General features: G+C 36.7%; 1 protein-coding gene across 3 annotated transcripts in view; it reads right to left on the minus strand.

Annotated features, from left to right (window-relative positions):
- Nucleotides 1-584: 584 nt before the first annotated feature.
- CNTN5 (contactin 5) overlaps nucleotides 585-21,346 on the minus strand; it is a 606,644-nt gene continuing 585,882 nt past the window's right edge. For all 3 annotated transcript variants that reach the window (XM_036405727.2, XM_036405801.2, XM_036405641.2), the window contains 5 exons: nucleotides 14,196-14,305; nucleotides 7,146-7,332; nucleotides 6,583-6,695; nucleotides 5,031-5,199; nucleotides 585-3,373 (listed from right to left, as the gene is read on the minus strand). In XM_036405727.2, the coding sequence (XP_036261620.1) occupies nucleotides 3,270-3,373; nucleotides 5,031-5,199; nucleotides 6,583-6,695; nucleotides 7,146-7,332; nucleotides 14,196-14,305 (683 nt within the window). In that variant the 3' untranslated portion in view covers nucleotides 585-3,269. The remainder of the gene's footprint in view (nucleotides 3,374-5,030; nucleotides 5,200-6,582; nucleotides 6,696-7,145; nucleotides 7,333-14,195; nucleotides 14,306-21,346) is intronic.

Below are 21,346 nucleotides of genomic sequence, written 5' to 3' on the forward strand. Positions count from 1 at the left end.
ATCATAGAAAGGTTTAAGTTGGAAGGGACTTTAGAGATCATCCAGTTCCAAACCCCTGCCATGGCAGGGACACCTTCCACTATCCCAGCTTGCTCAAAGCCTCATCCAACCTGGCCTTGAACACTTTCAGGGGCGGGGCATCCACAGCTTCTGTGGGAAACATGTGTCAGAGTCTCACCACCTTCCCAGGAAAGATTAGATTCCCCTAAAATCTAATATACATCTCCCTTCTATCCATGATTTATTTTTAAGGCAGAGAACCTTTATCTCTGATGCTAAATTGCAGATTTACATAGCAATTTTCGTTAGGTGTAATTTCATTTTGAGAATTCAGGCCTTCTTTACCTTTCAGATATTTAGCTGTAAAAAAAAAATATTTACCTAGGAAATCCAAAATTTAGATGAAATTAAAATGATGTCAAAACCGATTTGATTTTAATGGCCATCCTTTCCACATTCACCATTTCAGATTCATCACTTTTTCTTGAAAATAATGTAATTTAAAGGTTCTTGCAGCTGCAAACCAAATAATTTTGTCACCTTGAACTGTACAAATATAACTGAGGAGATGACAGGAGATAAGATAAAAGTCAATAAAAAGAGAATAATTTATTAAAAAGATCTAATGTTACAAGAACAGTACACAGAAACTATTATATTACTGTGTCTTCCACATTGTATATACCATTATATATAGCATATATACAGATTGTATACAATATATCTAACATTTTGATATGGGCCATGACAGCAACTTTCTTTTGGTCTGTGTAACAAGGTTTCTTTCTAATAATTAATTTTTCTGAACAGATCCTGTGACATTATACAAAAATACAGTCTCCTCAGTGACGCCAGACTGCACTATTACAATCTTTTACATGAAAAAGGAAAAAGCTTTCCCTCGCAACTAAAAATGTCATGATAAGGAAACATCTTTACAAAGTAACAAATAGGTAATACATAGGTACTTAAACATTTAAAACATGTTTATTATTATATTTAAGATGCAAAATACATATTCTGTTCATGTTGAATATAAAACATACCTCCTTTTGTCCCTGCAATACAACTACATTACCTGATGGTATGTTCAGTATTTCTATTTGTATCTTCATACTAGGGAGGGAGATGTGTCTAGATGGAGCTGTCTCCTCATCAGACTTTTTTTCTTCCTATAAAGCATATCCATTTTTTGTTATCAGAAAGTTTAACCAAATGCCACCAGCAGTGAATGTAGCCTTTTTGAATACTCTGAAATGAACTGCATTGGCAAGCAACTGTATAAAAAAATAGAGGAAATTATGCATAACTAATTTTTAAAATAGCCATTTGACTTTTTTGTTCATCACTTTATTCTTATTTTTTTTAACATTTTGGCAGATGATGGATTGCAGATGTAGGCTCTCTGCACAGTAGCAGTGCTGCTGTTTTACAAGGGACAGCAGGTAGTTATTCTCTATGAGTTTGCTCCATCAGCAATGTACTTTACACCTTCATGTCTTTGATTTCAAAGGCTTTTCCAGAAGCAGAGATATATCTTTCTATATATCTGCAGTCAATTCTTAGCTAGCTATTCTGCCTTCATTTTCTGAGCAACATGGTGACTTAAATGATTTTGAAAACCACTTTTTTTAGAAAATTATTTAAAATATTAGTGGGTAGCAAAGATTTAAGTTGAACCCCTCTGAAAAATTTTACTGATAAAATATTCAAAAGGAAAAATATTTAGTCATCTTCAGTTTTTACCTTCTTGTCTCTGTTGTGCTTTCTTGGTTACTGTTTTGAAGCAACTGAGAAGGAGCACAGTTGCAGTGTATTATCTGAATGCCAAAAGTTATTTTGCTAGTACTGGCAAAATAATAGCATTTTGAATTGGGAACCCAATTCAGCTAAAATAGGTTTTCATCAAAACTTTTAGAGGTATAGACAACTAGAAGAACGTGCTGTTAGGACTTTCATGTTAAGCATTTTTGGCTTGATTCTTCTCAGGCAGTGCAATATTTTTCCTAGGCACGGTCCTCAGATGTGTTAGCAAAATGCTGCCCTTCATAACACTGTGCCCACCATGATTGTACAAACGTGCACACCATCTTCCCTGGGAGTCATTTTTCCTCAGGTTCCAGTAGGTGGGAAAGCCTTCCAATGTAGAAGAATTGAGTAAAAAATTGTCTGGTACAGCAAAAAATGGGGATTAGAACTGATTTCACGTAGTACCTAGAAGAATAATCTCCCGTGAGCTATAGAAATAGAGCCAATTAGATAAATAATTGTAATGGTGCTCTGGAGCACTTTCCAAGTATTTTTTTCTCAGAAACAAAATTCTCCCAAATATATCCTACTGCAGTCTTTAGATACTTGGATAATGCCATTCTGAAAAGCATAGAATGCTATCAAAAATTGGACTCAGAGGAAAAAGAAAGTTACAACAGAGAAGCGATTGAGAAAAGTTGGTTTATCTCCTTGCATTGCTTTATTTGTCCTCTTAGTAGCTTAATGTATATAATGTTTAAATGCCCAGTGGAATTTTCATAGTCATATGCAATAGGAATTGATTTCTTATTTTCTACTGAAAATTCAATTGGACATAAAAGCTTGTGGTATTTGATAAAAAATGGCTGGTTTCCTCCTAAGCTTGTGTTTAATAATTTTTCATTTACCTGGTAGTAAAATAAATGGATTTTCTGCTCCATTTTGCTATGTTCTGGGGTAAGCTGTCTAGTATTTAATTGACAATTCTTTTTGCTAACTGAATACATAGTATATATTTTCAGAACAAGTTCTTCTTTACTTTTCCAGAGGTCTTTGCATATAAACTCTGTTTTTCTTCCTGGTCAGTAGGAGCAACCAGCTGTATCAAACTTTTTTCTATATTTAAAAAAGGATATATTTTCTCCAAACCATACAGGTGTACTGTACTAGACACCACCCTGTAATGATACATGACTCGGTTGACCAAATTTGAACATATTAAAAAAGGAAAATACATGTGACAGAAATTACCTTTGCTTACAAAAGTTTATTACGTACAATCTGCATATTTTTGGGCCAAGAAGGGTCTCCTCCCCAGAGGACTTTTTCAAATAAAAGAGATAAAAACCTGATGAATTATTGACCGTGTCTCCAACACTTCTCTAAGTGCACCACAGGCATTTTGATGGGTCTTTAAGCATTAGCTTGGGTTTTCAGTTTCTCCACGGACATAAAACTCCATCCCTTGGTGTCATCAAGTTAAAGCAAACAAATAACAACAATAACAAAGTCTGCAGCCTTCACCATGAGGTTGAAGGTACCATCAGTGCCAAAAGCAGTGTTATAGAGGATGAGGAAGTAGACAACACATGTAGGGTGGACTGAGCACTTGTTACTTTCCCTCCTGAAATGAAAAGCAAAATAATTAACGAACAAATGATGCAAATGGTTCTCAGTACATTTAGATATTAGATTTTGCCCAAATTTATATTCTTTACCCTCAGCAAGCCTAATTTTTGGGAAATGGATTACCGTGTGAGAACTGCAGACGCAAAACGGGCTCCATACACAGATGGGATTTTGTGATGATACCTACAGCAACTCGCATTCTGAATCCTCATATTCAGTCTGCAAATTAATAGGAAGTTCCAAAAGGATATATGGTTTTGTGTCTTAATCTTCAAAAAAGCATTAGGCTGCCCTGAGTCACAAATTTTTGTCCCAGAACAAGGAATGAAAGCTAGCCCTTCTTCCCTAGCCTTGTCCAGAGGAAAAAGTGATCTTTGGTGCATTGGTGCAGTGTTCATTTTTGATCACATCACAGTCTTATATGGCCATGCTAAGGAGAAATGTGCTCTGGGGTGGTAGTGGCAACAAGATGGGAAAGGAGCCAGACTGGATTTCTTTGGACAACAATTGTCCTAAATGAAACAAATGTGATATGCATAGTCTAATTAGATGGAGGACTTTGTGGCCTAGAATTATGATATATGAAAGGAATATTCCATGAGGTAGGGACTAGTGTCTTCTGCATTCTGATATAGCACTGCAGTTTGTGACCAGACTAGAGCTGAAATTGTAGTTCTAGACTGAAGTTTCAGGGTCATACTTTTGGTTAGTGTTCCTTAAGGACCAAAGAGCAATATTTAATAAAATTTTAAAGTGTTATCAGAAGGTTATAATTAAAATGCCTTGTTCTGCTTAGGCAAAGATTATGTTATTTCTTTGTTGTTCTAGTCACTTATCCTCCCCTGCCTTACTTACCTTTGTGATATTGATACTTTACATTCTTTCAACACCTCACAGTAACTGAGGAGAGACCAGCTAGACATCAAAATTTACCTAATGAATACATTTTAATACTGCTATAAGTTAATAATTAAATAGTAATAATTATAAAAGGGAGTGACTGGAACTCACAGAGAAATTCAGCTTATTCTCAAGGAGGTACATACACAGGTGTCAGGTACCTAAATCTATGCCACTTTAGCTGTGTTCCACCTCTGGTGGTATAGAATGGTACAGAATGGTGTGTGTATCCCCTAAGACCCATAGAATGGTGTATGTATCCCCTAAGTCCCACAGAATGGTGTGTGTATCCCCTAAGTCCCACAACAGATCTGCCAGCTGTGTTTGGCATGCCTTAGGACATTGCAGATGTCCTTAGGTGCTCATGTCTTAATACTAAAATTCAGAAGTTGACCTGAATTGCTGTCAGGGCTCCACTGCTGGTCTCTGTGAATTGCATCCCAGCTGACTTTATTGCTGTTTGAGACACTAGTGCACATATAAACATCTACAGTTCAGGTAGGGTTTTAGGTGTTACCCTCAAATGGGAGAGATTTCCTATAAATCATCTTTGTTCATCAGCCTCACATGGTTGCCTCAGAAGATCTTAAACATCCCATGTGTCACTAGATACATTTGTTTCTAAAGACTCAGATCAATGGTTTGATTTAATAGCTAAAGAATTGTGAGAACATTGTTTTTCTGGTAGAGAATAGCAGAGATAATGAGCATTGCTATAATCACCACACTTTCAAATAAAAGTGTAACCTTACCTGAAAAAGATGGAACTCTGATCTGGGGACTTGCAGTCCCATCCCCTCCTTCACTGACAGCACAGACCTCAATGATGTAGACCCCAACATCAGGAAGAAGTACCACTGCAGAGGTTTTTTGTGTTTCTATAACTTGGCTATTGCTCTGGCCCTCTTGCCGAAATAACACCTGTGGTGGATAAAGTAGAGAGTGGTCACAGTGGTCATTCAAGCTCTGTACCAGACATTTTGTGTAGATAACACAGTCATTGCAGTGCTAACTGTTTCATGCTTTCATTAGGGATTTCTTGACATTGCAATTGAACAGACTTTGCTTTTACTCTTCCCTTTCTGCAGTGGCTTCAAAACAGTAATAGCAAAATATTATAGAGATTCATGAATGTGAAAGGACATAGATTGTGACCTAGAGCAAAGACAGAGGACTTTAGCATTAGGTGTTGTACAACTTTATCCCCAAAATTTCAAAGTTTTTTTGAGTTCCATTTGATTCAAATTCTTATCCCAATGTTCTTGTTGATATTCACATTTTTGGCTCAAGAACCCAACTTCCAATATAAGGAAAATAGCCTGAATAATGTATTTACTGTGTTTACCTTAGCTGGCTAAATCAACTGACAACAGCTCAGATATGTCCCTGCATTTCCTGTGAAACTCTATACAAATTTATGGCATGTGGGAGGAAAGCAAGTCAGCACGTAGCTGTCTTTTTGGTATTACTGCATAAGCATTTCTGTTCCCAGAGAAAATTGAAAAGGTCAGAGAGGTGCGAAAAACCAAAGAAGTCAACTCTACTATTTCAGAATATCAACTATTTTGATAAAGGTTAGGACAGTTTCTGGTTTATTTGAACCATTTTATACTTTCTCGGTGATATTGCCTGATGTATCAGAGGAGATATGAGAATGTAGTCTATAGAAATGATTTGATATGGGCTCCAAAAAGACCCAGACTCCACACTTCTTCAAAAACACTGAAATCATTCTACTTTTATTTAAGGTATTGCAGTGAATTCTGATTTTATGACTTGTTATTTAAGTGTTAATCTGGATTTTATTCTTTAAAACTTCAAAACTTTAAATCCCAGATATTACCATCACTGCTGTTAAGCATCACTAACATGATCACAAAAAAACTGAATTACTTGTGTTTCCGCTAAAAAATATTAATTTTATTGTAAATTGAAGATATCTCATTATTTTGCATTTTTCTAAATCCTACTGCAAACACAGTTGAAATGAAAAAGTATTAGGAATTTCATTGCAGTCTGATATTATTAATAGCCACTGCTGACTCAGAGAGGATGGACTGACCCCCTGAGATAGAGGGGAGTCAGATAGAGTTTGGCATTTGAAAATCACAACACAAAAATATGTTGGGACATTTCTCTGATTTTAATTTTATTTTTTGCTTCTCACAGTGAAAGCTGTTTGGAGACAGTCTGTAGAGAATGCTTCATTTGCACAGAGAAACAAGAAAGGGGAAAAAAGACAACAAAGAAGAGGAGCAATTGCTTGGAAGAGAGAAAGGTGAGCCAGGAAAGGGAAACACTAACCTTGTATCCCATTACATCAGATTCATTAGCTAGAGGTCTGACTGGCTCCCACCCAAGAGACACATGTGAGCCATCCTGTATCCACATAATATTGCCTGGTGCTTGGCTGGGAGCTGAGAAAAAAAAATAACATGTACATATATATATTTTTATAGGTAGTTTCTTTAAAAACAAAAGATAAGTAATTTAATTTTTCATTCTATTTAAAACTGGTAATGTTACCAGCCTTCCCACTCTAAATGGAACATTTAAGATTTTTTTTCATCAGTAGTATAATTTGCTAGATTATAGTGTATTTATTCCACCCACCCCATAAATTCCACAAAGCTTATGGACTTGAACTCTTTTCTCTCCCTTTGTACCAAATGCCTTGTTTTCTAGGAAATTAACCTTTGTTATGAAGGCAAAGTCATATGAATTAATTTCTAAACATCAAAGCAAAGCCATGAATCAAAGCTATACATGATTCCTGATTATTATACACTCTTAATAAATAAGAACCTAAGGGAACAGAGGTTGCTCCCTGATTTCTTCCTTTTAGCAAAGGTACTGAGATTACTTACGGGATTTTTTGGTTGCTGCATGCACAGCAGTGCTAGGTGGTCCATACCCTGCAGCATTGTAAGCCCTCACTGTTAGGTGATATAATGTGTTTCCTTCTAATCCTGTCAGGAGGATGGATGACTCATTTCCCTCTGTTTTGACCTTTTCTGCTGCTTCTTCCTGCTGCATGTCCTTCCAGTAACCAACCTGCCAACAAGCAACCAAACAAAGGATTAATATAGGCACCTGGCAAGCTCATGCTGCCTGATGCTTGTGCTTATTACCCTGTGGAAGGTATTTTTGCCATTTATGTTTTTTTCTGATCATCAGACCCCTTTAAGCATATGGGATTTGCAGCTTGACCTCAAGCCATTCAGTTCTCTCTTCTCCAAAATGGCAAGACATGGAATATTGTGGTGTGACCTGGAGCACATGGAATAGCTGTGCACTGGCACAAGAGCAGGTTACTATAAGACAGAAGAGGAGAGGGTGAACTTTGTCCGGGAGAATTCATCATTGAAGGACACCATTGAAGGAGAACTCATCCTCTGGTAGGTCACCAGAATATCTGTGTTCACCCTGGAAAACTCTGACTGCATCAGTTAAGTGTTGTGAGCAATATTCTCTTCCTGGCCTGGTGCAACTGAGATCCAGGGGATTTCTTATCAGTCCAATGAATAGGCAATGACAGAACAATGATGGAAATATTTCAATCATTTGAAAAATATAAACAAAAGAAAAAGAAGGAAATGGATTCAGTTTTAGTTCTTGGATATAAACAGGTTTCTGGTAAATGAAGTTTTGATAGTATTTTCATGCTCTTCATTTTCAGACATAAAATGAACCTCTAAATGACCTTTGGTGGTTATTCTCTAGTATCTTTGAATTTATCATCATCTCAAAGAGGTTATAAAGATGAGCTGAGAATTTGGCTACTCTTTGTCCTAAGGGACCAAGCACTTCCAGGGTGTAACTAAAGAAAATGAATCTAGGTGAGCTACACAATAAGGCAATTCTCATGGGGCCCTATTTTGCCTAACAGGAGATGTCACTAAAATGCCATTCAAAGACCTATACTTGGCTTACTGTTATTCATGCTGAGACCTACTTGCTTTTCTTGCACATGTTGACCTTTTGTGTGAAGCTGGTTATTTCTTAATAGGTTATTTACATTGTATCAAGATAACATTTCTTCTGAGAAAAAAAGGTCAGAGACAAGACAGAACTCTTGAGAATGTCTCCCAGGAAATGGTGAACCAAAAAAACCCAAGGGTGTCACAGGAAAATAAGACCAATGAGCACAATGCTGACCTTCTATAATTGCATTAGGACTGCCATAAAAAAAAGATCTGGTTGCAAAAATATACATTTGAGGTCCTATCTTCACTTGACAAAAGTGTCTCTGTTAACTTTGATTGAGCGTATATTGGTTTGTGTCAGCTCACAGTCCACTTTTTCAACTGTAAAATTCAAGTGTTTGTCTTTTGTGTTTATGTCTGCATTATCTCATGTTAAAATGCTGTTGCTTTTATTCTTAGATCAGTTACAGCTCAGTTCACAAATCTAGCTGCGGTCACCACTTGTTCTGAAATAAGTGTGATTCACTGAGGTATTTTGCTTGATGAATACTTGACCAAAGCTACTGATATCTGAAATAACACCTATTCAGAGTCAGTTTTCTTTTCTTCAAAAGAAAATGGAATCAATAACCATTTTTTTGCATCCTATTATTGAATCTCCAACACTTATTATCTCTTGTGCAGTCAGATTCCTTTCTTTTTACTTGTGATGCATCTTTACAAATTTGGTGCTATGATGGTGAGAACTGCACAATATTGAGCACTGTATGAACAGGCAGTGAGGGGGAACATGTGTCCTGGAGACCCTATCATCCAGACACTGCAGTCTGCTGAGGATCCAACAAGAAAGGGGTCAGAAAGGAAAAGTGGGATGACTAAGCTTATACAGGTGAACAGTAGCAGGGGTGGAAATGCAGCTGAAGTTTTTCTCCTTTTTCTAGAAGGCCAGGCGCAAAATTACAAGTAGCTGCATTTATTCACAGGACACATCATGTCTCATGTTAATGAAATGTTAATGGATTAACTTTGATCTCTTTTTCTTTTTTCTTTGGTGGGGAGGGCGTAATACATGCATCTATCTGTTGATGACTAAAAGAAATGAAAGAAGTAGCTATAAAGCAAAAAAAATCCAATAATTGTTGACTGAGGTAGATGGTGTGGGGATTTACACTGATTTGAGCTGAAATGAAGATACTTCTGATGTTTAAAAGTGAGAGACATATATCTTAAAATAGAGGGTTTTCTTATTTACACTTCTCTGCATTTGCTGGTTCTTTTTTAAATCTTATTTTCTGTAACCTTAGTTTAAACTTCTCAGAAGGGATCTATAACACAGAACAGGTTTTCATTAATGATAACATTGAATATTGATAATAGCATGAAGCATAAATCATAAAAAGTAGCCCATATTTGAAAACTGAAAGAAAAAGGAGAGAAGAAAGCATTTTTAGTCTGTTTAATGCATTCTAGTTTGCAAAGTTTTACATTTTTCTGGACCTCCTGTTGTTTTTAGCCAAAGAATAGTAAACTTTGATACCTAATTTCCAGAGACCCATCCCTTTGAGCTGGAGAGGAGCAACCTGCTTTGCTCTTATCATGGGTTGAGCAATAGTTAAAAGCAAATCTTGGTTAAAAAAAAAATTCTGTCTAAAATTCTTCTACCTCTGATTGTTGCAGACTACTTCCTTGAAGTTTTAAATTAAAAAACATCTTAAATGATACCACTCTTTTCCCTAAGTTGGTTTCTAGGTTATACAGTCTTTGTCATAACTTAATTGGATCTAATTGCAGGTGATCTTCACTAAATGCAGTAAAATCAGAGTTACTGGCTGGATATTCTTTCTGCTGACCACAGAAAAATAAAGCTACAAATTAAGCATATCAAGTAAGAGTGTAAATTAAGTAGAATTTCTGTCTTGCTTTTCCAGGCTATGGTTAAAATATCCATATGCTCTTTTTAAATTACCTCCAGGTATACTTCACTAAATAAAACAAACAAAAAAAAATCAAGTACCGTGCAGATGAAATTATCTGTTCCATTATAAAAACAGATAAAGTGCAACTAAGAAGCAGCAAAATATGGAGTATTTCTCCTTGAAATGCCGTAATATGGTTTTATGAAATAAATAATATAATAAACCAGGTTATTATGTCAAGTAATCCTCTCTGAAAATGGCACTCAATATATTTTTTTCATATTTTATATTTTTGTTATTTTTGGATTTTGTTTATTTGTTTTCTTCATGTTGATCTTTTGATTGCATTAACCAAACTCCTATCCCTTAGAGGAACTCCAGCAAAAAAGACATGAGATTTTTCATTTATACTTAGGTATTAGCCTTGTCTTTCTGGAAAAGTAAAAAGAAACCCAAAATATCTCTTCTTCCAGTCAGTAATTCTTTCTGTTTTCCTTTCTTACCAGTAGTGAACAAAAAAGAAAACATTGCCTTGGGCTCAAATAGATTTTATAACCTTCAGCTTATAGATTCCAAACAATAAGTATGAACAACACACTATATATTTCCACAATTCTGACAAAATTTTCGAGCTGCTTCTACTTTATCAGAGTGCAGCTGGCATATATTTAGTATGGTCGGGTGGACAGCTGACAAACCTGTACTGAAGGCAGGAATAATATGTGCTTTGGAAAATGCAAATGAGGGCAGCAAACCTTGCACAAAACTCACGTGACATAACAGTTAACACTGCCTTTCAAGGATGACAATGTGAAATTGGACAAGTTCCTTTGCCTTTCATTACTCCTTAGTACAAAGTGCAAGCAGGGCCACAGTGAAAGTGGGTCACTGTGAACTTGTCCACATTTAGTAAATATTCTGTCACTTTGGTTGATTAAAGCCCAAACATTCAAGTGTTAAGAAAATAGCTGCTTCTTTTATAATGCTGTTGCCAAAAGGCCAGAAATGTGAAGACTGTGTAGGAGGTTGTCAGTGCTATGGTGACCGCAGCCAGAATACAAATTGAGACTTGAAAGCAGAGTGGCTAGTCAGATTGTTTTGCATTCAGATTGAACCAAAGGCAACCCTTTACTTGTGTCTCACAATAATTCTACATTAAGAAACAAATAAAAAACTGAAAAAATAAGATAATTCATCCTTTTATCAAAATTACTGTATTTCTGTGCAATATCTATTTGCTGTTAGTGGATTAAAGGAGTACTACAGGCTTTGCTTTCCACTGTAGTGAACAAATGATGAACTTTCAGAATTGGTTTTGAAATTAAGAGTTTTCCCACAAGTGAAAGAAACTCTTAAGAAAAAAGATAACATAAAGCTATTCTGTATTTCTGGGTGATTTTTGGGGGGTGGATTTTAGCCCTACATGGACTCCTTTGCTTTGTGCACTGTGGGGTGCTTTAAAGACAGACTGTCAATATGTTAGGAAAATTGGGCTGAGAGCGTGCACCTAGTGTACTAAAGTGAATATAATAATGCACTGACTCACTGTACTGATCCTATAAATCATTACCTCCTTTTTGATGAAATCCTTCCCAAAAATGGAATTGAAAAGATCTAGCAATACCATCCTTAGAAGTTATTCTCTCCTGCTGAATTGTGCATTTACATTCATGTTTACTGAGTAAGTGCTGCTCTGATTGTAATCATTCCTGTCAGGATGGAGGAGAGTAAATCACTCCATGGAAGATTTGTCTGCCAGAAAGTGGGCAGAGGAATTCTGGCTAAATGAACAAAGATGGAAAGAGCAGGATGGGTTTGGGTAGGATGGGGAGGAAAAAAATACCCTCATCTCCCCAGATAAAGTAGTACCTTAAAAGGTATTACTACTTAGGAGGCTCCTCTAATTCCTTCGTGGGAGGAGGTAAAAGGGAGCAGTGAATTTTTTTTATACTTAATTTTATTTTTAGGTCAATTGCAGGTCCTTGGCTTGAAATATTTACTCAGTAATCTTCATGCTATAATCTTAAAATTGGTATACAACAGAGTGAGGAGCCAAATTATTAATAAGGTTCACTGTTAGTAACTTCTCCTGTATTAATCGGCATTTTCAGATTTGTACCTGAGGAATCTGTGAGAGACGTAGAGGTTGTAGAGACATAGAGATATTATACCAAACAGTATTGCTGTTTGGGTCAGAGTATGCCAATCTCCAAAGGTTTTGCACTTACCAAGTGCAGAAGACCACCTCTGACACAAAGCAAGCCCACTGCCCTACCTGTAACAGCCATCTATTGCTAGGACACATCTGTAGAGCTAAGGGAAGTGTTAGTGACAAGCAAGTAAATGCAAAATCCATTCACATTATGAAAGGATAAGGTTCTGGGGAAATAAATTTCAATTTTAGAGAGGAAATCTATTTTTTATTTTAAAATATGTAATGCAAAGTTAATAGAACATTTTGAGAATCAATTTGATCGATGGAATGAGGATAAGAGTGAAAACAGTAGATATAATTTAAAAGATGTTAAGATAGCTGAGGAAAAAAAAACAAACCAGACACCTTTCTGAAAAGAAAAAAGACAGGGTGCAGCAAGTAAGTTATTACAAATGATAAAAGACTGGTCTCAAGACTGAAGTCAGCTTAGTAACAAGTGGAACACTTCAACATTGAGAGGAATAGTATTTGGAAGATGAATATCATCTCTATCAGATACAGTTTTGTTCTCTTTATAAATGGTATGTTTAAAGGTAAAATGGTCAAATATAACTTTTGCTGCATGAAGCAAGCTATGTGCAAAGGAATAGAAACATATTTGATGTAAGGAAGAAGGAGAAAAGAACAAGGAAAGAAAACTGACAGAGGGTTAGCAGAGTTCAGCATGCAGATGTAGGAGAGAAAAAGACCTGAACAAATGCTAGACCTGAGGGGACACACCAAAGTCACAGCCCATTTGCACAATGCTAGATATTAATAGAGATATTGCTATCCAATACATCAGGATAGGCTACAGAAACAGATTAAAAAAATATTAACTGGCTGTATCTGAGCTATGAGATAAATGTGCTGTCCTCGTGGCTGGCCAGCCAGAGGCTGAGCTGGAGAAGGTGCTGGCTCTGGTGCTGCCCAGGCACCTACATTTCCTTCCTAAGGCTATTGGTGACTGTCACCAGCTCCTGTGGTTGCCCAGACATGCTACCAGGGAGACACCCTGTGCTATCCTTTGACACCCACATGATTGGTGTCTACCTCAGACCTACACATTTACTCTCTTTTCCATGTTACTGGAGAAAAATCAGGAATGAGTCAGCGCTGTCTAAAGGTCTAAAGCAGGACAAATAGCCTGCATCCCAAAATCAGTTAATTTGGTTTAGCTAGACTATTTAATGAGGACCAGCACAGCCTGATCCACAAGGTCAGGGTGGGTTGTTGTGGTGGCCCAAAAGAATAGACAGGTGTACTGCTAGATCTGAAGGTGTACTGCTAGATCTGATCTGTTCCTGGAGGTTTGGATTGTAAACTGCATCCAAAGGTGCAAGGAGGTCCCTTGCCAGGGCTGGTTCACTCCCCCAAGTCTGGAAGGGCTGTCTCTAAGCAGTGTTTTATTTAAGGACTGTGAAGCTGTTGCTTCCCTCCTGACATCCTGTTGTTACTGTCTGCCCAGCAGATGTCCCTCGGCCACTGTGGGATGAGAGCACATGGATGCAGAGTCTCTCTCCTTTCTCTGTGCTGATTACTGTCAGTAAATAACAAGTTTGAACTGGTCGCTTAGAGCTGGAAACAGTCAATACCTAATTTTCCCCAGCCTGTGAATGATGCATGCTGGGTCACTTGCAGTTCTTTCAGCTCTTTCTGAAGTGACAAAGAGATGTTATAAGAACTGGTGTTGAACAGTTTTCAAGCACAAATAAATAAAAAATGTTCCGGTCCTACAACTGTGACCATTGTTCCACAGCCAGGGGTACGTATGCTAAAACAAGAATAATTCCTATTGAAGTTTCACTACTGCCCATGTTAACAGAATGCAAGACTCTCAAAAGCAACAAGACTTCTCATTATGATATTCTGTGTTCATACCTCGAATCCCTGTGGTCTTCCTAGACTTTCTTTAATATGTTTCCACGCAACAAGAATCTCTGATACAGACAAACTCGTAGCTTTGACATCGATGGGAGCAGCAGTGGGTTCTGTATTAAGAAAAATTGAAACAATAAACCTCCACTGTAACAGCTTGTATTTATCAAAAACACTCTGCCTGAAACTGTCATTTACTTCCTTTATTCTACCTTAATACTCTCAAGAAGTTATGACACTTAAGGGGAACATGAAAAACTGAACAAGATGAAGAGATTATTATTGTTGTATTTCTTTATTTGTGTCATGCTACATCAATATCTCATCACTGATGATGGATGCAGCAAACTGCGAAAGAATCTCTTGTCTGCAATTCTTTAAAAAAGCTTTAATATTTGTATATGTGTCCCCTTCCTCCACACACCCCTTTCATAGCCCTATGAACTTCAGCAGCAAACGGAGCATTCATTCTATTTGTGGTTTTCTAGTGCCATTCTGTCAGCTCAGGATGAGCAATGCATTGCTGGGGTCCTCAGTCAGTCCTGCCCTGGGGCAATACTGAGCAGGAAGTGTTACCCTGCACTGTAGTGAAATGCTATGTGAAAGATACTTTTTTTAAGACTGTGTTATTATATCCTTGAAGTCACAGGCACCAGTGTTTGGGATGTACCACCTTCTCTCTGCTGTGCAGCATTTACTGTTTTAGGCCTTGGGTGCACATTTTTATAAAGACACCAAGACCTAATGTCTGTCCCTCTGATTACCTGTGTTTGTTTGCATTGGCCTTCTGTCTGTGCTTCTATCTCCATGCTATCCATATAACACTCTGCAGTCCTGACCTCCTGATTATCTGGATCAGAGGATCCTTCCTGTCCTCCAGCCTGGCTGGCTGCCCCTTGGTGGTGCTGGGGCATGGCCAGGATGCTCACAGAAGGCTGTGGGATGCTTTACACACCACACTTGCCCAGCAGTGTTGTCACAGGCGTGTTTGCCTTTGTACTTTCACATCAATGAATGCTTTATAGAGGCCCAGCTTCTTTCAGTGGTTGGGAAGTTGAGTAAATGTCCCCAGATGTTTGCCATGACAGGCTACTGAGCACCCCACCGCTCAGTTGTATCACCTGTTACAGTAGTGACAAGTGTCCAAAAATTGTCTCGTATGAAACTGGAACATGACTCAAGGAAATCTTGTGAGTAATCTTGTGAGTATTTTGCTTTATTACCTAAATACAACTGAAAACTTTCTTGAAGACAAGCTGTGGAGGCAAGGCTTCTACATAGACTGTGCAGCACACAATAGGGGATTTCTCCACCTTTCTGGTGTAGTTCACGTAGCAAAAATGTGAATTCACATTCCCCTCTAGTCACAGAACCTATGATTTCTTCCTTGGCCTAATGTTCCTCATTACATTTCTAATGTGTTGATCTGTTCCTGAAGGGCAGGCAGAGGTCTTGGTTTTATGTCGCAGGGAGACACATCAAAGAGCTTTCTGAAAAACGGGGTTTTGGGAACTTGTTTAAAAGGGTTGCAGAAAAGCAGTCTCCTTACAGAACAGCCTGAGATAAAATTACATATTTTTCTCAGTGATCAAACCACCTAATATGTAAGATATCTAATATCAATGTTGACTTATTAACTACTCTCCTTTCTTTGCAGCTGTTGCTCTGGCATTGCTGCCCTACAAATATTTTTGACACGGCTCATACAAATTTTTCATCCTTTTTGATGTCAGGCTTTTAATGCTTGTTACACTTTTTTGATCTCTTTTTTAATTTATGTCCGAAGAAAAAAAGTCAGTCTGATGTGATATAAAGTGGTGTTTGCTGTTTGCCAGCAATGAGTGTCACTAAGAAGTATACAATATGTTTGGAACTTTTTAGGTAATAAAGAATAAAAAAAATATGTTCAGGAATAGGAGAAATGATCTTTTGAATTCAATACTGAAAGAATTGCATTATGAAGAAATATATTGCTCGTAATATCATTTTCTATTCAACAGATACATCCTGCTTTCCATTTTATGTACTACTAAGATTTGTGTGGCAAAAGCTATTTTCTAGTTTTTGTATTATTGAAGCAATTACCTTGTTGTCAGAAAAGATTGCAGTGGTATAAATAATTTGAGATGTACACAAAATGTTGGTTGGCAGACTTTACATTTTCTATAAATGCAGGAATAATTTTCTCTTCACAGCATTCATGAGGAGTGGTTTATACATTGCTTGAATAGAAACATAGAATATTTTCTGATAGTTTTAAAAATGTTTTCAACAAATGGAGCAGAAATAGTTTGGATTTTTTTATGTGAAGAAAATGTATTTCTCACATATTCAGAAATAATTCACTGCAGTTTCATTGATATTAAGCACTGAGAATTGTGTTCAGCAAAACAACAGAAATTATCTATTTAGGAATAAGATATAGCATGACTGTCTGAAAATTTTTGGAGCCTAAATATCATTTTTTATTGACTCAGATATGATGAGGACCATATAATTTCTGGTGATATAATACAGTCTGTGGTTCACTCCAATGTCATGCTTCAGTCTCTGTGTCTAAAACTAATGATAAGTTTGACAGGTTCATTAGCTTTTTCTATTATGGTCACTGATGTTATAATCACATTATTTTCTTCACCTATATTAAACCTATAGGTGTCTACCTAAGGTCATACTTCCTGAAAAAAGAAAAAAGTCCATTTTTAAGAGTCTCTTTAATAGTCCCTTCTTTGAATTAAAGATGCAGTACAACAAAGTCTCATAAGGCTGTGTTTGATATCCATGAAACACTGTCTTTCCCTGTGCTGCAATGACACTTTAAAGAAACATGATCAATATGTAGGTTTTTTGGGATGGCTGTAAAATGGCAGGACATACATTTGCACTAATTTCATTTCTAATGTTCAGAGAGGGAATCCTGAATTTTGACACTAGGAAGTAAAGAAAAGAATCAGTTACTAGCCCTCAGTGTGTAGTACCTGTTTATGACTGCAAGCTGATCTGTTTTCCTGAAATATTCATCCTTAAGGATTTCCACATGAAGTCCAAAAGCCTACTCAAATTTATGTTGTTTTCATTCTTCTGTGGAACAGAGCCTCAGTCAGGACTACTCAACCAATCACTTCATATCTGTTCAGTTCTTATTTTGATTCCAAAAAGAATTTTCACAAAGCAGTCTTATTCAAAATTCAAGCCCTTATTTGAAGATAAGAACCTCAGTCTGAGCAATTGCATTATGACTGCAGGCAGTTCTTCATAGTTGAGATTTTGGGATTTCAGCCAGGATCTATTTCTGTGATAATGCCTCTCTGTGGAAAAATCCACGAGAGATACATCAGAAGGAAAATTGGGAAAAGTCATCCCTCTTGTGTCAACCTATAAGTAAAGAAAGTGGTAGTATTTGCTTCCTTGCTAGAAATAGCCACATAGACTATCTTGCAAATCAGAGAACCTTTAGTGAACCTTTTCCATTCTGAGAAATGGGGGACTCCACCAGATCTGCAGTGAAATGTCTGTCTGTAGGATACAGAACTTTCTCCAGAATCTTGTGCTTAAAAGGGGAAAAATATCCAATTTCCACAATAGCAGAAATAAGATTACTGTTTCCAGGACAGACCTTTGGAATTATCACTTTTCCACAAGTCCTTTCTATTTTCACCTTCTCTCTGACCATCATCTTTGCAGAAGACAAAACAGAGGAAAAATTAGAAGAGTGTTGGAATGAGCTACAAGTGAAGACCTCTGCCCTGAATATTTTTGATGTAGTGCTGAAATACTCTTTCTTGTTGGGTAGATCTTCTGAGGCCTTGTCCTGCACAATTTCTCACAGTGCACAGCCTGCTGTGACTCTCCATTCCCTGTGGAATAACCTAGATTTATTACACAGCAGAATGTCACCTGGGAATAAGGAGCTGCCTTATTCCACAAAGAATTTGCCAGAGGAGTGTTGCCATCTTTATGATCATAAATGGTTTGTTTCCATCAAGTGACATGGCAAAAAGAGTTACCCTCAGGTTGTGAGGGAGGGATGTGCCCATTATATCTATTGCACATCTGCTTCCCAGGGGGCTACTGCCATTGATCAGAGGAGTGATAATAAACTACTGCATGTCAAGGTTGTGATTTCATTCCTTAAAAAGTCATTGGAGACAGCTCTAGCTGAGCTTTCACAGGATCTCTCCAGACAGATCATCTGGCAGAATCAGGAAATAACCCTCTGTAGTTTACAGCTAATCTGCCAATTAGTTTTCAGGTTCACCTAAACCCCGAGCAGCTCAGCTTTAGCTATGAAATGAATCACAGGACTTAAAGAATTTAAAATTTTAATTAAAGACATTGAGGCTGTATTCAAAGGTGTGTAATTGCATATTATTTCCTCTCAATGAAAAGAAAATAGCAACTTATTTGTCTAAATATGGAGACACAAAACTGCAGTGGCTTTTGTATGGTCCTTTGCCTTTTGGATAACTGAGAGTTTTGGGTCTCTATTGGCTCGATGAATTACCCCAAATCCATACAAAGCAAGAACAAAATCTCTGTGCAGTATCATTGCATCTTGTATGTATAACAGAAGTGCATCTGGGGTCCCTCAGGAGGTTTTAAACATTAAGTGTGAGAGTCTTCAGGCTTCAACCTGTATCGCTCAGGGCTTTCTATTTCCTATTTAGAAGTTTTTAGTAGTATTCACTACTCCCTTTATCAAAACTATAGATCTTTCAATTGTTGTGAAGATAATTCTGTCAATGCCTGAAGGAGAAATTAGATACTGAAATGAACAGAATTGATCCTGTATCACCCATTATGACAACCATTAACCAAAAAATCCTTTATAAAAGGCCTAACTCATCTTGAAACCAGTTGGGTTCCCAGAAACTTGTTTCTATTTCCTTTTATATTCTCATCTATTTCCATACTGTAGAGTACTCTAATTCATATTTGTCCTTGTGCTTTTAGGCTGCATCTGTACTTGTAAACTAAATGGGGACAAACAGCTATCTGTGGCATTATACTGTTGGCATCATCCATATTGACTCTGGGCAATTTGTGCTGCCTCAGGACATGACAGTTTTATCAGAGTAAGGCCTTCATGCAAATTAAAACGTTTGAGTCTTTCTTATGTGTAATTTCTACCCCATCTCCACGAGTAGAAGAACACATTAATTTTTATTTATGGTACATTTGAATAGCAAATTCTGCATTGTTGAATTTAGAAAGGGTTGAATTTCTGACAATTGGCAATACCAGAAAATTTTACTACAGATATAAAAATTTTCACTTTCATGTTCTTATTAACTATCTTGTCTATATAATCTTATTTATTTAAAATAAATGGTAAAGTTTTTAATTATTGTTTAAAATTTCTTGATTATATTTAATATAAATTCCTTACTTCAATTATTCATGCCTTATATACTTCCCAATTAAAAAAAAAAGAACCTATGAACCTTAATTTTTTATCTATACTTGTGTTATTTTTATCTTTTTCATTACTTGGATTGCATAATGTATGTTTTTTACTTATTCTGATTATCTTTTAGGGGTTACATCTATAGATCCTCAGATGTAATGTCCTGTCAGAAATATACCATTTCTTGCAGTATAAACTTCAAATATCTGTTAAACGTTTCACTTAGAGACATTCCAAAACACTTTTATTTTTAGTTTCATCAGTTAATTCTAGTTAATAAAATAATTTCCTGCTTTTTAATGATGATGTGTACCACTGTTATTTGTTATGATCAGCTTTTCAATAGTGTCTTAATTATTCATCAGAACAAGGCTATTGTACTGTTATTTCTTCTCACTTAGTCAGTACTAGATAAAGAATCTGCTAATTAGCACAGCCAGAACACAAGGTCATTAGTCTTTACTAATTAGTTTTTACTATCCAAACTACTCTGAACAGCTAAACTTTCTTAGTATTTTTCTAAAATAACAACTTTCTTTAGTATTTTTCAACAATTAGAAATGTCTTTTTCAGCATCCAAATTGATCAGGGTAATCAGTAATTGACCTCTAGCTTGACTTCCAGCTTTTGTAATTGCCCTTTTCCAAAATCGCATGGAACCCAAGGTTATTCTGCTTTATCCAAACACTGATTTTTTATTTGCTGATACATTATCACATCATCAGCATGTTATGACATCCAACTTCTTACTTTTATTTCGTCTTTCTTGTGTAGCTCATACTTTGTCTAAAGAAAGCCAGCCTGGCCATCACTGTTATCAGCACAGCCTTTTCCGTGTTCTTACCATCATACTTTCACACTTCTATTTCCTTCTTCATTGCTATATTTGTGATTTCCCCAGTTTTCATTTTCCAGTGAATTAAAGCCACACACAGAGGTTGCAGATAGTTTTCTCTGATACTGAAAGCTTGTATTAGTAATTTTGGAATTCTTAGCACCTTGGTATTTAGGTGAAATGTGGTCATCAATAAAAAGAAGATGCATAAATGTTTATGTTGTAACAAACAGTGCTAACATTATTTTTGTTCATTGATTTATTTTCAGTGTCTAGTGCCTTTACAATGTATTTTTTCTTCTATGGATAAAATTCATCTGTACCTGCACTGAATTTCAGTGCTGTTTTAGTATTTCCTAGCAAGAATCTGATACCTTATTTTCCTGACAGAAAGTATGGACAGAAGATTTCTCTCTGTTTTGTTCATGATCCTTTTCAGCCTCAGGGCTGCATATGGCAACCTTTCTCCTGGCAGGTAGCCTAATTTGCTGTGCCCTCATGTCTCTTTCTCTTACTAAGGTTTTCCTTTATGTAAAGTTCAGGCTCATCCTTTCCAGCTGCTGGAAATGCCTACTGTCTCCTTTTGTTCTGCCTTCTTATTGAGGTAATTGTGCATCTTTTTTCTATCCTGCCTCTTCTGAGCATCATCCTCATTCCCTCTTCAGAACTGCTTCCTGATTCCCATCATCCCTTTTAACATCACTACATGTGATCTCTATTTCCTTCTTTTCTCTGTGATTACTTGCTTTATTTCCTTTCCTATGTTTTCCAGGAAAGGCTCTTCCTTCAAACTTCCCTACTGAATAAAGATACCTTTTCCAGAGAATCACACATATATTTGATTTGCTTTTCTCCATGGGTTTTATGTCTAGTTTTGTACAACCTTTTTAACTGATTCTCCATTCTATTCTC

The sequence above is a fragment of the Molothrus ater genome, chromosome 2 (assembly GCF_012460135.2).
Source record: "Molothrus ater isolate BHLD 08-10-18 breed brown headed cowbird chromosome 2, BPBGC_Mater_1.1, whole genome shotgun sequence".
Taxonomy (NCBI): Eukaryota; Metazoa; Chordata; class Aves; order Passeriformes; family Icteridae; genus Molothrus; species Molothrus ater.